Source organism: Jatropha curcas, chromosome 1 (genome assembly GCF_041381405.1).
Source record: "Jatropha curcas cultivar XTBG-Jc1 chromosome 1, XTBG_Jcur_1.0, whole genome shotgun sequence".
Taxonomy (NCBI): Eukaryota; Viridiplantae; Streptophyta; class Magnoliopsida; order Malpighiales; family Euphorbiaceae; genus Jatropha; species Jatropha curcas.
The window spans coordinates 8,702,743-8,720,725 of record NC_143151.1 but is presented as its reverse complement, the minus strand read 5'-3'; the positions used below and the strand labels follow the sequence as shown (position 1 = coordinate 8,720,725).

The 17,983-nt window shown below is 35.4% G+C and overlaps 2 protein-coding genes across 2 annotated transcripts; both read right to left on the bottom strand.

Moving 5' to 3' along the window:
• Window positions 1-12,176: 12,176 nt before the first annotated feature.
• LOC105640152 (uncharacterized) lies at window positions 12,177-14,904 on the bottom strand. Its single transcript, XM_012224381.4, has 4 exons — window positions 14,503-14,904; window positions 13,215-13,426; window positions 12,828-13,095; window positions 12,177-12,572 (listed from the first exon to the last, which is right to left on the bottom strand). Exons 1-4 carry the CDS (start codon window positions 14,752-14,754, stop codon window positions 12,267-12,269), a joined length of 1,038 nt encoding a protein of 345 aa, XP_012079771.1. The 5' UTR covers window positions 14,755-14,904; the 3' UTR covers window positions 12,177-12,266.
• Window positions 14,905-15,397: 493 nt separating this feature from the next.
• Window positions 15,398-17,767, bottom strand: LOC105640151 (uncharacterized). The gene is made up of 5 exons (XM_089724046.1): window positions 17,637-17,767; window positions 16,694-16,947; window positions 16,376-16,587; window positions 16,012-16,279; window positions 15,398-15,904 (listed from the first exon to the last, which is right to left on the bottom strand). The coding sequence occupies exons 2-5, from the start codon at window positions 16,943-16,945 to the stop codon at window positions 15,614-15,616; spliced, it is 1,023 nt and encodes a 340-aa protein (XP_089580172.1). The 5' UTR covers window positions 16,946-16,947; window positions 17,637-17,767; the 3' UTR covers window positions 15,398-15,613.
• Window positions 17,768-17,983: the final 216 nt, after the last annotated feature.

The window sequence follows — 17,983 nt, the reverse complement described above, 5'->3', positions numbered from 1 at the left end:
AGGCCCAATATCAGTCATATAAAACTAAGCTTCCTAAATTTTAATTCACAACAATAATCAATTCTAATTAACTTATGTTATCAATTTCTAATATAATCAATATTTCTAACGATTGAATCTCAAGTTCAAATTCTCCTAAAAACTCTAAATATTTTCACAAACTTCAAAACCTAATATTTCAAAGTCCTTCTATTACTTATTTATTTGAAATTAAGTAAATCAACCAATAAATTTAAGTTTAAAATTTTTAACAAAAATGACGAACTAAGTCTCAGAGCGTACCGATTGAGAATCGGACTACGATTCCACGATCCACTCGAAGAGAAGATCATTCTATCTCTTGGGGCCTCACTGGAGACTCGCTGGCCAGTCGCTTGACCGTCGCCGCCGGCGGCCGGAAAATCGATTCTGCCCAGAACTATGCAATTCATAGATCCTTAGACTTGAATTTTCATAGGGAGCTTGATTTTGTTGTCCGTTTGTTGAGCAAGTGGCTAGTTTGGTCGGAATAAGCATCGATAGTCGCTTGGTGTCGCCATTAATGGTGGTTTCACCATTCGAGCATCGTAGTTGGAATTGACAGAGGGGAAATGATCGCATCAGTGAAGGGAGTCGATCGGTTCCCATCCTTCACGTTGAAACTGTCGAAAATGGCGAGAAATCATCAGAGATCGAAAAGCATGGAATGTCGATTAAAATGGGCCCAATTCGCGTCAATGGAGGCCCTTTCCACGTGAGAGGTGGTCGGATACGTGACTAGCAATACTAGACGAGTCGACCGCCACCTCGCTCTTGTCGAGTGTTGGCCGGAAACGAGGAGGGAGGGAGAAAAATGGTGGGGCTGTTGCTGGGCTGCAGAAAGAAGGAGAGAAAGGAGAAAAAATGGGTTTCTAGAGTTTTCTGGGTCATTTCGGTTCGATTCAAATCGATTTGGTCCAATTCAGTGATTTGGGTCAATTTTGCTTGGTTTACGAGTTTTTCACTTGGTTTTCGAAAAAATTCAAACTAGTTTACTGGTCTAGTATGGCAATAAATAAATATTTTCTGCTGAATTCATTGGTTGAAATTTACAATTAAATTTTTTAATGAAAAAAATTTTCAAAAAGATTTTTGGGGTCGTTTCATCTTCATATTCATAAGCATTAAGCACACACACACACGAATCAATAAAACATCCATTTAAATTAAAATAAGGAAAGATGATTACATAATGTTGTCCAAATGGATTTCCACTCAACACTAGCTAAGGGAACTACTCACAAATCATTCTCTAGCTACAAATCACAAGATTAAGAAGAAAAGGTAGCTCTGAAACTATCCTTGTCCATAATGATACGGATCAAGGGAGCAAGATGAAGGATCCTCTAGCTCTACCTGCTGGGCCAATCAAAAGAGCTTGTGCAACCAAGTTACGAGCAGCCTTGAATGCATTTATTCAAGAACAAATCACATTGGAGCTTCAAAATCTTAGTTATGCAAGATGTGAGATTGAACTTGAAGAAGCACCAAAGTTTGTTATGGTGCTTGAGGCGTGCAAAGAGGCTGCCCATTGATGCATTTTACATGTTCTATACTTAAGGCAAATTTAGGAGGATGTTATTTCATTATAAGCTTATGTATGGGCTGTGTAGGGCCTCTGGCCCATTTGTCCTCTTTTGTTTAAATTCTTTTAGTGGACTTAATCCATTAGTGTAAGGTTGGTTGGGCTTATTTTCCAGAGTTGCGCTAGCCCTAGATTAGTTAATATTTAAGTTAGTCTTATTTTAATTAGTTAGCTTGGACTTGTATTTAATTAAGCTCATATAGGCCATATTGGGTTAGGCCTAGGTTAGTTTAATTAAAAGTTAATTAATTTAGCTGTTAGGGTATTTATATTGCTCTTATAAGAGCTGTACGGTAGCCAACTAGATCATCAATTAAAATCAAACGTGATTTTTTTTCTTTCTTTCAAGAGAAAGCCATGCACTTCATTGATTGAATGCACACCAAACTATCCTTAGTAATTAAGATTGTGAGTTCTACAAGATTAATTGCGCCATGGATTCCAGATTTGTTTTCAAGAGTACTTGAAGGTAAGTTTTTGATTCTTGTTTTAAATTCCTTGCTTTCTCTCTTCAAGAGTTCTTGGGGGTTCAGGGATTGATGGGTACTTCCATGATTGCATGCTTTCCGCTAGATTCTCCTTGTTAATTTGCAAGAGTACTTGTTAATTAGCTAGGGTCACATTGTCTGGTATAAGAGCACTGTGGTTGTGGATTTCAATCTATCCTAGGGTTAGAACAGTTTAAAAAAAAATTCCTATTAGTTATAGTGCAAAAGAGATGTGAAAAAAAAAATTTGTTAGTTACAGTGCGAATTGGAAGTGAACAAAAAAAAATTAAAAAAAAAGAATTGAGTACTTGAGAATTATATGTTATACTTGCATAAACTAGTCAACTATATGTTTCGTATCAAGCACTTGAGAATTGATTTGTGTCAACCCAAAATTAAGCACTGAAGTGATTTGACATTCTAGCTTTGCTGTGGTTACAATTTTGTTCTTAGGAAAATTTTCTTAAACTTGCTTTGATAATTAGATTAATTAGGTCCATAGTTAATTTTGCTTTGTAATGAATTAACTTCATTCATCTTGTCCAAAATTATTTATTTGTTGATTCTTGTATTTTGTTATTTGTTTATTTGGAACAATTAGAGCTTTAGTTGATAGAAAATTTTGGATCCTGCACACTCAGGAAGAAGCACGCCCGTGCCATCTTTTAGTAGATAGAAAATTTTGGATCCTGCACATTCAAGAAGAAGCATGCCCGTGCCATCTTCTAGCATGCCCGTGCTAGCCCCTGAAAGTCCAGGCGATTCTGTAGGCTAGGGAGAAGCATGCCCGTGCTGCCCCATAGCACGCTCGTGCTAGCCCCTGGAAGTCTAAGCACGCTTGTGCCAAAAATACCACGCCAATGCTAGACTCCAGAAGTCCAAAACTTGCCCGTGTCGTTCCAGCACACCCGTGCTTTGCCTCTTGACGTTCCTAAAGTGTTACTTGCTTGTTCCTAAAGTGTTACTTGCTTGTTCCTACACTTTAGTTTATTAATTTCTAGCAATACACCTTTCTTGTTCTTGTACTGCCATCTAAAAAAAACGTTGTGTTTTCTTGCTAGAATTTCTTTTTTGTGCATTATTTGGCTATATTCTTTGATTTCCTAACTTTCTCTTGACTTTTGTAGTAACTTTGGGATTCTGAAGTGCAATTATTCAAGTGGAAAGAGTGGTAAAAGGCTGGAGTGAAACCCATATAATAAGAAAAGCCAAATAAAGAGAGAAACACGCGAGGGAGTGATACACTAACCATCTTTCTTTAGTTTGTGTTTGCTGTTTTTCAAGATATCTGTTTCATCTTGAGACAAGAATGACAGCCCTCTTAAGGTTGAAGACCCAAAACTACAAGCCTTTCTAGATGCTTTCTCTAGAGAGATGGGATGAATCACTAGGCTTATGGAGAGCTTTAATGACAGATTGGAGCTTCAAGAACAAAAGACAGAGAAACATGACCCTAATGCCATAAGGAGGGGTGCAACCACTTCCAAATAGCACTCTAGACAACCTTGGCATGAGGAGTATGATGAAGAAGATGAAGATTGGCATAGAGAGCCTTTTTGGACAATAGGAGGCCGAAACCATAGAGGAAGAGGAAGAGGGATTGCCAGAGGCCGTGTCTATAGAAATGATGCCTTCTATGGGAAGGATGAAGCTGAGGCCAACACACCATTAGATGGTAACTTAGGTAACATTAGACTCAAGGTGCCACCTTTTAAAGGCCGGAATAACGCAAATGAATACTTGGAATGGGAGAGAAAGGTTGAGATGATCTTTGACTGCAACAGATAAACTGAGGAGAAAAAGGTGAAGATTGCAGCCTTAGAGTTCCAAGACTATGCTTTGTTTTGGTGGGATCAAGTTAATCAGAGTAGAAGGGAAGTGGGCAGACGACCTATCAACAATTGGGAAGAAATGAAGGAGGTAATGAGAACATGTTTTCTTCCTGGGTATTATTTCAGGGAGTTGCAACAGAAGCTTTATAAGCTCACTCAAGGAGCCAAATAAATGGAAGACTACCATAAAGACATGGAGATGTGCATGGCTAGAGCACACATAAAGGAGGACGAGGAGATGACTATGGCTAGATTCCTAGGGGGTCTTAACAAGGACATAGCTGATGCAATAGAGCTGTACAGGTATGATTCCATGGAGGAGATGCTGAATATGGCTATGAAGATAGAGAAGCAGAGAAAAGGGAAGAGCATTACCACAAATACGGCTATTAACAACAACTGCAACTCTTGGAGTGCTAGATGACCTAAAGAGTGGAGAAAATGAGTTTCAAGGCTCTACACAAAAGGGGGCAGATTCAGTGTCTAAGGCATTCATGCCTAATGCTCCAACTTATAAGAAGGGATCAAGCACCAATAATCCTAGTAGAGACATCAAGTGTTTCAAGTGTTTTGGGAAGGGCCATATAGCTTCTCAATGCCCTAACAAAGGGTTAATAGTGACTCGGGATGAATACACATATTCTGAATCTAAGGATGAAGAAAACCCAATGCTGCCACTTGAGGATTGCAATGATGATGATGAGGCTAACGAAGATGTTTTACAACCTGAGATGGGTCAATTATTAGTTACCAGGCGAGTTCTCAACATGCAAGTTCAAGAGGAGAGCCTAGAACAGTAAGAGAACATCTTCCATACAATATGCTTGGTACTTGACAAGGTATGCCTTTTGATTATTGATAGTGGAAGTTGCACTAACGTAGCTAGTTTGAGCATGGTGCAAAAATTGGGTTTGGTATGTGACAAGCACCCAAGGCCATATAAACTTCAATAGCTAAATGATATGGGTTCTGTGAGAGTAAATAAGCAAGTAAAGGTGTCATTCTCCATTGGGTGGTACAAGGATGAGATCACCTGTGATGTAGTACCTATGCTAGCTGGGCATATTCTTCTAGGCTGCCCATGGCAATTTGACAGGTGAGTCCAGCATGATGGGTACATCAACCGGTTCTCCTTTGACTAATTAAGTAAACATGTGTTTCTAGCTCCTTTGACACCAAAAGAGGTCTATTTGGACCAAAAGAAGATATTAGAAAGAGAGGGACAGAATTGTATTCAGGGGAAGGGAGAAAATAAAAATAAATAAAAAGGGGAAAAAGAGGCCAAGAGTGAAAAGACATAATTAAATGGCCCATTGGTGAGTGAAAAACCAAGAGAGGGAAGAGAGAAACAAAACATGTATATGAGAGAGAGAGAAATTCGAAGCAGTGTTAGTGAGGGTAGGCCAGTCTTGATGATTCGGTTTATGGAAATCTTGCTTAATTTGACTAACATTGACACTTCTTCCTTGCCTTCTAGTTTTGTTTCGTTGTTGTAAGAGTTTTCTGATGTATTTCCTGATGCAATGCCTAGTGCGCTGCCACCCCTAAGAGGCATTGAGCACCAAATAGACTTCGTGCCTAGAGCCACAATTCCTAACAGACCAGTTTACAGGAGCAACCCCATGGAGACTAAGGAGTTGCAGCGCCAAGTTGATGACCTATTGTCTAAGGGTTTTGTGAGGGAAAGTATGAACCCATGCGCAGTTCCTGTTCTATTTGTGCCTAAGAAGGACGGTTCTTGGAGGATGTGTGTTGACTGCCGAGCTGTCAATAAGATCACATTTAAGTATCGCCATCCAATTCCTAGACTAGATGATATGTTAGATGAACTGCATGGTAGTAAGTACTTTTCTAAAATTGACTTAATGAGCGAATATCATAAAATTAGGATGAAGTTAGGTGATGAATGGAAAACTACCTTTAAGACTAAATATGGTTTATATGAGTGGATGCTTATGCCATTTGGTCTAACTAATGCACCTAGTACTTTCATGAGATTAATGAACCATGTCTTACGTGCTTTTTTAGGCAAATTTGTTTTGGTTTATTTTGATGATATATTGATTTATAGCAAATCTATTGATGAGCATATTGAGCATGTTAGGTTAGTATTGATAACTTTGAGAGCTGAAAAGTTATATGCTAAGCTACAGAAATGCACTTTTTGCATAGATAGGCTTATTTTTCGCGATTTTGTTGTGAGTGCACAAGGGATTGAAGTTGATGAAGAGAAGGTCAAAGCAATTCGAGAATGGCTAGCCCCTAAAACTGTCTCTGAGGTGAGAAGTTTTCATGGCTTGGCAAGTTTTTATAGGAGGTTTGTGAAGGACTTCTCTACTATAGCAACCCCACTTATAGAGGTGGTAAAGAAGGAAGTTGGGTTCAAATGGGGAGAAGCGCAACAAAGGGCGTTTGATACTTTAAAATCCATTCTTTGTTCTGCTCTTATTTTAGTTTTACCTAACTTTGATAAAACATTTGAGATTGAGTGTGACGCTTCTGGTGTAGGTATTGGTGCAGTGTTGATGCAGGAGAGAAAACCTATTGCCTATTTCAGTAAGAAACTCAATGGAGCGTAGCTCAACTATTCAACCTATGACAAGGAGCTGTATGCTTTGGTAAGAGCATTGGAGGTATGGCAGCATTGCCTTCTATCCAAAGAATTTGTCATACACACTAACCATGAGTCTTTAAAGCACCTCAAGGGACAAGGTAAGTTGAACAAGAGACATGGAAAATGGGTTGAATTCATTGAACAGTTTCCTTTTGTGATTAAATACAAGCAAGGGAAAGAAAACATTGGCTGATGCACTTTCTAGGAGGTATGCTTTAATACTACTCTTACTGCTAAGTTGTTAGGATTTGAGCACATAAAATCCCTGTACGTTGATGATGATGACTTCGGTCTTATTTGGAGTGCATGTGAACATGGGGCTTTTAACAAGTTCTTTAAGAATGAGGGGTATTTATTAAAGGGAAACAAACTTTGTATACCCAAATGTTCTATACGTGAATTGCTTGTGTTAGAATCATATTGTGGGGGACTTATAGGGCATTTTGGGATTCATAAGACATATGATATGCTTGCTGAACATTTCTTTTAGCCACATGTGCGTAGAGATGTAGAAAAATTGTGTGGTGTGTGTATTGCATGTAAGCAAGATAAGCCTAAATCTATGCCTCATGGTCTTTATATGCCTTTACCTGTACCTACTTTAGCTTGGACTGATATTTCTATAGATTTGTGATTGGATTGCCCAAGACAAAGCGTCGTCGGGATAGTATTTTTGTTGTTGTGGATAGGTTTAGTAAGATGGCACATTTCATTGCATGCCATAACAGCGATGACGTTGTCCATGTAGTTGAGTTATTTTTCAGGGAGGTTGTGAGATTGCATGGGTGCCATGCACCATTGTCTTAGATCGTGATGCCAAGTTCCTTTCTCATTTTTGGCATGTTCTATAGAGTAAGCTTGGTACAAAGTTGCTGTACTCCACTACCTGTCATCCCCAGACGGATGGCCAGACTGAGGTAGTCAATAGAACTCTAGGTACTTTACTTCGAGCGGTGGTTGGTAAGAATCTCAAAACCTGGGAGGATTGTTTGCCTTTTATTGAATTTGCTTATAATAGGTCTATACATTCTTCTAGTGGTTATAGTCCATTTGAGCCTGTGAATGGTTTTAATCCTTTGATTGTGCTTGATTTGTCTCCTTTGCCTTTGAATGAAATTGCTAACTTGGATGCTGAAAAGAAGGCTGAATTAGTCAGGGAGATACATGCTAAGGCCAGGGCTCATATAGACATGAAGAACAAAAGCTATGCTGATCGTGCCAACAAGAGAAGGAGGCGTGTGGTATTTCAACCTAGAGATTGGGTTTGGGTGCACATGAGGAAGGAAAGATTCCCAAACCAATGGAAGGGAAAGCTTACTGCCCGAGGTGATGGACCTTTTCAAGTGTTGGAGAGGATCAATGACAATGCCTACAGGATTGATCTACTAGGTGAGTATGGCGTGTCTACTACCTTTAATGTTTCTGACCTTTCTCCATTTGATTTTGATTCAGATTCATATTTGAGGACAAATCTTTTTGAGGAAGGAAGGAATGATACAGATTAAGGGAGTAAGATGAAGGATCCTCTATCTCTACCTGCCGGGAAGAGCTCGTGCAACCAAGTTACGTGCAGCCTTGAATGCATTTGTTCAAGAACAAATCGCATTGGAGCTTTAAGATCATAGTTATGGAAGATGTGAGATTGAACTTGAAGAAGCACCAAAGTTTGTTATGGTGCTTGAGGCATGCAAAGAGGCTACCTATTGATGCATTTTACATGTTCTATACTTAGGCAAATGTAGGAGGATGTTATTTCATTATGAGCTTCCTCTGGCCCATTTGTCCATTTTGCTTAAATTCTTTTAGTGGACTTAATTAATTAGTGTAAGGCTGGTTGGGCTTATTTTCCAGAGTTGGGCCAGCCTTAGATTAGTTAATATTTAAGTTACTCTTATTTTAATTAGTTAGCTTGAGCTTTGTATTTAATTAAGCCCATATGGACCATATTGGGTTAGGCCTAGGTTAGTTTAATTAAAAGTTAATTAGGTTTAGCTTTTAGGGTATTTATATTGTTTTTGTAAGAGCTGCACGGTAGCCAACTAGATCATCAATTAAAATCAAACGTGATTTTTTTTTCTTTCTTTCAAGAGAAAGTCGTGCACTTCTTTGATTAAATGCACACCAAACTATCCTTAGTAATTAAGATTGTGAGTTCTACAAGATTAATTGCGCCAAGAATTTTAGATTTGTTTTCAAGAGCACTTGAAGGTAAGTTTCTGATTCTTGTTTTAAATTCCTTGCTTTCTCTCTTCAAGAGTACTTGGGGGTTCAGGGATTGACGGGTACTTCCATGATTGCATGCTTTCCGCTAGATTCTCCTTATTAATTTGCAAGAATACTTGTTAATTAGATAGGGTCGCATTACACAATAGAATAAAGATAAAAATCTAGTTTCTCTTACTAACTATGAGTAAGTTCCTTGAGCAAAACCCAAGATAAAAAAGAAGGAAGAATAATCTTGACTTCCAGCCGGATCTTTCTTCTAGGGTTTTCAAATTTTTGCTTTTCTTAATCTGAGTAGTTCCTTAGCCTTCTTGATGATGTCTAAATCTTATCTCATTCTTTTTATAGTGCAGGTGATGATATGAGGGCATTCTAGACATTCTCTGACTAAATCTCTTGCTTTTAGTGTCACGGAGGAGATAATACAATCTGTGCCACGGTTGTGCTTTTAGTGCTAGCTCTATGATTTGGCAAATACACGGCCTGACATACAGGCGAACAGATAAAAGAGGTTCTTTAGTTGGAACCCAGCTGAAATAAATGCTCGGTGTCTGTGCCATATATTGGATTTACATGACCGATCGATGTGTTGTGGATTTTGCACTGAGTCTTTTGACTTGTTGGTGGAGAATACACAGCTGGTTGATTAGTCGTGTATTTTATAAGAATGTCTCTGATTCTCAACTGGATAAAGCAGGACCAGTGGACCGGTCATGAATTTCGTCGCTAGACCTTCCCTTTGTAGAATGGTTCAAAATGATTGAAATGCCCATTGCTTTAGGGTTTTCTCCCTTATAAAGGTGGGACCTACACTATAAGACAAAGCAAATGCAAAATATATATAATGCATGCAAAAACTAACTTTAATTTATTAAAAGTCCCTAAAATTGGACTAAACTAGAAGATTAAAGATATAAATATGTAAGCATGAAATGCACACATCAAATGAGTCAACCAAGCATGAATTTGTTTAAAAAATGGAGCTCTCTAATTTGAATACTGACCTCTCTCCACTTCTTCATAAATATCTGGAGCTAAAAAAAGGAATTTTAAAGTGATTTAAATTATGTTAGAAAGTAGACACCTGGAGCTTTCTAGCGATATATCACATGCCCAATTTGAGTGAGAATTAAGGTTTATATAGCGATTTGAAAAGTTTGTTGCTCTAATGCTGAATAAAAGACATGACAGATCAACGGTCATCCATCGAGTCGTGCTTTAGAGCTCGAAGTCAGGAGTTATCATGCAAAAAGCATGGCACCGCAAATGATTGTGCAAAAAGGCATAGGCAGATAAACAATACTTGATCGTAAGCAGCAGCAAAAATGGGCCAACTTGGAATTTTTCAACTAAACTCATCCAAAATAACCCTATCACCTATACAAGAGGGAGAGAATGGCTAAAACAAGAAGGGGAGGCCATTTGCCCCTTTAGGGCCTAGAACTAAGAATCAAAATCCTAGTTTTAAGATTTCAAAGGAGGATTCATCAAGACTTTGAGATCTGAAGGTTTCTTCAACAAGAGGAGGGAGATTGCAGTATCAAGAGGAAATCTTAAGCATCATTTGAGTTTATTCTTACTCCACACTGTCTCTTTATATTGTATCTTGCTTATTTTGTTATGAGTTCCTTTATTCTTCATTTTCTTGTAATGATTCCATGCATATATTAGATTACAACCTTTTTTAGTGTTGGGTTAGCACAAATTAGGTCTAATGCGTTTACAAATGATGTTTTCTTTTATTAATGAATGGTTATACTCTTTGATTCAACTTTGGTGAGCTTAATGCCTATGAATATGATGGATCCCATATTTGTATAATTTTAGATGTGTAGATGATGGATTGAAAGTTGAAATCTAGCATCAGAATGACTAATTGTTGAACCTGAGATTTGAACCTAGAGATAGGCTAGAACTCTTGAGGATTAAAGAGAGCCATAGAGATTAATGGGCTAAAATCATAACTAAAACAAAAAAAGTAGGTAATTTTATATTTATGCACGCTTATGTCGCTCGATGGAGGGTATAGATATTGGAACAACCCTTCTTCAAGATATAGTTATTCTTAATTTTTGAAAGGTCATTGACAAATCATGTTAGGTTAATATAGTACAACCTGACACTAGACTTTTAACATTTATTTAGTTTCTGTAATTTACCAATTATCAATTGTGTTTTTGCACTTCAATTAGTAGTTTATTTCATTTATAAACCCATTTTGAATTCTAGATAATTATAACATAGATGTCAAGTACTCAACAATCTAATCTCTGTGGGATCGATACTGTTTTATATTACTTGCACGACCCGCATACTTGCGGTATGTGAGATCGGGATCAATGACATATCATTTGAAGAACTCTAGTGTTGAAGACAATATGTTACACCAAATATAGTCAATGCGCGATGCAATAGACCCCAAACCCAATTTTATTGATTAATATGCTATAATAAAAAAATTTTATTGGTCGATGCTCAAAGCCTTCATGTAATAACATGCCTTCCAAATAAAAGCAAATCAACTGATTAGCCATCTTAAAATTAACAAATTGTTTGATTTTATAATCTTCACCATGTAAACTTATGATGCATTAAAAACCATGATAATTTACATAGATAAATGGGTTGTATATGGGTCAAAATAGGTGACTTATATAACAAGTATAACTCACTTAGTACATATATCATATGTGAAATTATTTCTTTATCCTTAATTAAATGGGTTAAACGAGTTACGTGAGTCAATTCATGGTACAACTTGTTTAATCTCATATTATATATGAATCATCCATTTATAACACGAACTCATTTAGATCTAATATTAATCTACTTAATTTTCATGCTAAACGAATTACGTTCTCGTATTATGATCCATTTTGACATAATTGGTCATAATCCATTTTGACACTATTGGTCATAGTTATTCTCAAAAATTAGAAGGGACAAATTTAGAAATCTAAATATTTTTACCCTTAATTAATAAGTAGAGTTATCTAATCTTCTCAATTTTATTGGAGTTGGACCTTACAAAATTTAAAATATATATATTTTTAAATATGAGTATCAGATATCCTTTTTTTTCAAAATGAGACTTATCTCACTTGAAAACTCGGTATTGATGTTGCCGTATTCCAAATTGCTGGAGGTGCTTGTGAGATCGGAGTTGCTTGAGTAGCCATTAAACCCACCAAGACAGTTGTAAAATTATTATATGCCTCAGCTAGCATAGCAGTTTTTTCCTTTTTTTTTTTTTTTTTTTCTTTTTTTCTTTTATCATATGGTATCCCCATCTACCTATATGGATGGATTAATTTACACGAAGCAAAAGTCATATTCAGGAAAAATTTTCCCAAGACTACGGATTTTTTCAGGTTTCAAAATTTTCACAAGCGGCATCAATGGCCAAACGACGATGATTGGTTCAATTTAATCTGTCATTTCTTGTAAAAAAACATTAACCTATCGTCAAGTCATGCATTTTTTTATTCTTAAATTTAACATGTATATCAAAACGATGGTTCGTCTCCAAGCAAAAGTTCCCTAAAAATAACCTCGCACAAGGCCTTCTCATGAATCATCAAATGGCCACCATCTGGAACTTCATGGTATTTGATCCAAGGCAGTTTCTTAACAACAAATCGCTGCAATTCAAACGGTACAAGCTTGTCTTCATGACCTTCCCACAAGTAGACACGAGCCTCATTGGTTGGAAATGGATTCTTCAGCTCCATTGGGTCAAATTCCCATTTCCCAAAATGTACTATCATGTCTCTATGCAGTGATTCATGCACTCCTTGCTGCCGTATCTTATGCTATAATCACAAATAATCAAACCCAAACCTGTCACTACCACATCCAATTGATAATGGAATAAAAATAAATAATATGCCAATACTGGTTAGTAGTCGATAGAGGTGTAAACGAGTCGAGTCGACCTCGAACCCGCCAAATTCGAATTTCGCTCGATAGAATTTAGCTCGGTTCGAAACTTAACTGGTCTAAAAATTTTAGACTCGAGCTGGACTTGAGTTCAACTTGAAAAATCAGAAGAGAAAATGAAAGGATACCTCATCAGGATTTGGTACTTGAGACATTTCTTTTATAATTTCTAAATCTCTTTTGTTTAGTAATATTGGATGTCTTTGCATGATAGAAGAATAAGGGAACAATTTCTGAGTCATCCACCAATACACAAGTCGAGGAAAGTGATGTGCAATTGTCAATTTGACTTGGTCTCTCTTAAGTTGCTTCTTAAAGGCCTCATTTACCAATTTAGGAGGAAAAGAAGGCCACCAGAAATTGATCACTGGAACCACAAGAGTCGCACCAGCTAGTCTGCACCCAGTCTCACAATAAGTTGATTGACATTGAATCTTAAATCATAATATATAATCTTATAATCACATCACAAGGTTAATGGATGAAGATGATGAAATAAGAAAAGAGTGTACTACCTGTGCGGTATATACTTGAGACAAGCCCAAATAGAGTAAGTTCCAATTGAAACTCCAATTACATGAAACTTAGGACCCAATTGCAATTGATCAGCAAGTTCTTGAATGTCAAATGCTTCACTCTTTACTGACCTCCTTGGGTTTGGATCACTTTCTCCATATCCTGCTCTGTCAAAAGTCAGGATATATACGCCTAACTCTTCCATCACCTCCTACATTTATTAAAATAATTAATTATAATTCCTTCAATTATTAAAAAAAAATTAGTTTCGTTTCGATAAATGTTATTATGAAATCAATGTGAACTTAGATTTGCAATTAAATGTAAAATTATAAAAGAGAACATCTATGTCTACACAATAACCCGTTAAATTAATCAAATTAAATTGAATTGATTGATTTAGTTTATTTCAAAATTTTCCATTTAATTATTATTTTAGTAGAAAAAACCGAAATTTTTTTATTCGATTTGAATTTTAGAAAACTTTAAAACAAGCTGCTTTAATTTAAAAAGTAAGTTAAATTCGAAAAATCAAATAAAATGGATGAATTTGATTTGGTTCAATATTATACCCAATTTGATTTGACACAATTTTTTTATACAAAAATCTCATTTATTTAGTTTACCTTGATTCAGCTCAATTTACATCAAATCAACCAAAAAATCAGCCATAATATAGTCTCAAATATATTCTAAATAATCATTCAATCATTTTGAATAATAAACTATTCAAATGAACTCTGGAGAGGCTTCAAATTCTTAATCATATGATTTAGTTTGATTTTAAAATTTTAATTTGATTTAGATTTTAATAGAAATTAAAATTAAAATTTTTTTTTGTTAAACATCCAAAAGCAATACTTTAATTGAAAAAGTAAGTCAATTTTGAAAAAATTAAATAGAACCGATTTGATTTAGTTCAATTCTATATACAAGTGGATTCGATATAGTTTTCTATACTAAAATTTAATTTATTTAATTTGAATTGATTCGATTTGATTTAAATCAATTAACATAATATCTATCCTAAATAATGTCAAATTCTAAACACTCAGTCAAAATCATTTCCAATAATGAACTATTTAATGAACTCTTGAAGAGATTTCAAATTCTTATGCTAAGACAACTTATATTACAATAGAAAAGATTTATCAATAATACACCCAACAAATTTATTAGTGACAAGTATAAACAGTACAGCAAAGTACTTTCCAATTAGAAAATAAAAAAAATAAAAAAAAGAAAAAAAGAAATCCAACGTAGAAGAAGTATAGAAATAATGCTTACTTGAGATAGTGGCAAATAGATGTCCTTGGAACTGTCAAAGCCATGAACAAGAATGACCTTCTGCTTTGCAATCTCTTTTGGAACACCCCTCTCTTTATAGGACAAATACCTTCCATCACTAAGCCTAATTCTTGGTGAAGTAATAAGAGGGCCATTTTCTGACCCACAAATCTTTGGAGGTGGAGGCCTTATTCTTTTGTATCCAAACACTGCAAGACTCACCACTAAGACTGCTGCTGCCACAGCCATCATCTCTGAAATGCACAAGATAATTTTTTTTGACAATAAACCAAAAGAATGATAGAAAGAAAGATGATTATGTGAAGTCTCTGTAGAAACTAATTACCCAGAAAAACTACTTTCTCTATAAAGAAAATTTTTTATGGTTTGATTCACAACCTTTAACTCCTAAAGCTGCTTTAAATGATTATTAGTTGTCTGGTGTTTATGTATCTACAATTCCTATATTTGACTAGTAGTTAGTAATTGCACTAACCTTACCAACTTGTCTTTAGTATGTTTTCCCCAAAGACTTAAAATCTTTTATATTAGTTAATTAATAACTTGAAACTGCAACTGAAATTCCAACTTCTAGCAAATTCAAATAATCAGTTCATTTCTACAAATGCTGCAATTTTTTAAAGTTTATTAGAGTTGATGGGACATCCACCCTTTACCTACCAGCAAGTATTATTGGTTATACGTGTATAACTAATTTTCAAAATGTTGTGACTAACATTTTTCTTTTAAACTATTATTTAGCATTAATGTTGATATGCAATTACTCTTTTCCCTTTTTTTTTCCCAATTTATCCAAGTAAGATTATGATACTTCAATAGTTATTTTAGGTATTAACAGTTATTCAACTGAAATTTCTTAAAGTTGAAAGCTTCATTATACGAGGAATACCAACTGCACTCACATAATCTTAAAAAATAATTACAATTAGTCTGGAAAGGAGGGTGTTGACAATCAACAAGATTGTTACATGACCAAATTTCTATCTGTTATATACAGAAAACAGAAAAATATTGTAACAGAAAGTTTTACTTATTGCATATGGCATCAAAAATTTTTTCAAACATATCTATAATTACAGAAACTACTGTCTCATCCAAGCAAAAGTGATCTGAAAATTTCTTCACATAAATCAGTCCTGAAGATCAATAAATGCCCAGTATCAGGAACCTCATGATATCGAATCCAAGGAAGCTTCTCGACAATGTATCGATTTATTTTATAAGGGATGACTCTGTCTTCATAACCTTGCCAAATGTGGACTGCGCCGTCATTGTTAGGGAAAGGATTACTTATATTTAAAGGATCAAATTCCCACTTGGCATAACCTGCAATTATGTCTCTATGAAGTGATTCGTATTCCCCTTGCTGTCGAACCTTTTCCTGCATCCAGAAATATAACAGATTGTTAGAATATCTGCTGCAAAATCTTAAAAATTAGCTAACATTAAATCCAATAAACTAAGAATGCAGAAAATGTAATTAACTACCTGACCAACACTTGGAGTTTCTGACAACTTTTTAATCATCTCCAAATCTTGGGGGCAAAAGATTGCCATATTTCCTTCCATAATACTTAAAGAAGGAAACCATTTTTGTGTCATCCACCAGTAGAATAACCATGGTGTATGATGTGCAATACTAAATGTCCTCTGATCAGATTTTTGAAGCCTATGGAAAGCATCTCTGGCTATATCTGCAGGAAGACAAGACCACCAATAGTGTACAAATGGAACTACAAGGGCAGCTCCAGCCAATCTGTGAATTTAACAACATTTTGGTATTAATAACTCAAAGACAAGAATTCACAATTTTAAAATAAAAATAAAAGGATGGCAGTTAAAAGTATTATGCCTGTGTGGTATGTATTTTAGGCAACCATATATTGGGTAGGCTCCCATTGAGAGTCCAATTACATAAAATTTTGAACTAATCTGCAATTTGTCTGCTAGTTCTTGAATATCATATGCTTCAGTCTTTACAGAACGTGATGGATATGGATCGCTCTCTCCATAGCCTGCTCTATCGAAGAAAAGGAAATATATTCTCAACTCTTCTATAAGTTCCTGAAAATCAAAGTACAATACTGAATTAATAAAATTCAAAGTATATAATAATAGTGATGTTAAAGAGATACTCATTTAAGAAGCAAATTTATGCAGCTCTCTGTACCTGAGGCACAGGTAAATTCAGATCCTTTGAGCTGTCAAAGCCATGAACGACAATGATTTTGTACTGAGCTTCATCTTTAGGAATTCCCATTTCTCTGTAAGCTATATGCCTACCATCACTGAGTTTGACTCTTGGTGAAGTAATAGGAGGCCCACCCGGTGACCCACATATATTTGGAGGGGGTGGCTTCAGTGACTTATAAGCCAAACCCAGAAGACCTACAGCTACTGCTACTGCTATTGGTACAAGCATTTCTGGATGCAAACAGAAGAAATATGCATTATCTTTCTGTTAACTGCAAAAATTGCAGCTGCGAAACTATACTGAAAGTATCAACCCATCACAAATCTTTCAACCAAAATTATTTCATTTTAATTTTAAACATAAAGCAATCGCAAAGAATCGTTAATCAACAGAGTTGGTAAGAGTGAATTTAAGGACTGATTTGAACTTGAACAATAAATTAATTACTCTCTTTTATACTGATTTTCAAGAAATTTGCACATTCAATACCAGAATCCTCTTATTAGATGTTATTTTGATTATGCCAATACAAATCAATCAAACTCTTCACAGATAGCAAAAACAGATATTCCGAAACAAGCAAATTTACATTGGATGGATTTCCTTATAGTCATCTGTCAAAATACAAAATTTATGCATCTGGTATTAATTCAATTTTGAAATTTACCAGAATATGAATCGAAAAACAGAAATCTTTGCTTTTCACCAAATTAAGATCAAGAAATTCCTTGATCAATACACAAAACACATAAATGAATCAAAAAAATTCTATTCTACTATGTATTTTCACACAAAATTATATAATTATATATAAATCTAATTTCATAAAACATCAACAGGAAAAGAAAGAAACTATGAACGAGAACTGAAATTAACAACAAACCGAAAAACAAAAATCAAGAATCAAACAAAAACTTACTTGAAGAAAGTAGCAAAAACGTAGGCTAGGCTTTTTTTTTTTTTTTTTTTTTTTTTTTTTTATCTAGCGTGTGCTCTCGCTGAGCAGCTGATGTCTTCTTGACTGTCCATTTACCGTAGTCTATATGCTTATTTTACACTATCATTATCACATACTGCCAAAAGAGAGACACGAACAAAATGACCCATTGAAGAATGTGATCCACATAGTGAGACGGTGAATATTTACACGTACACCTATTGGTGTTTTTTCCCTAAAACTAGATTGAAATCAAAACGTGCACTATTTGAATATCAAATATCATTTGTCGTTGTACCATAGTTGGAAAGAAGCTTGTTAGAGCTTGA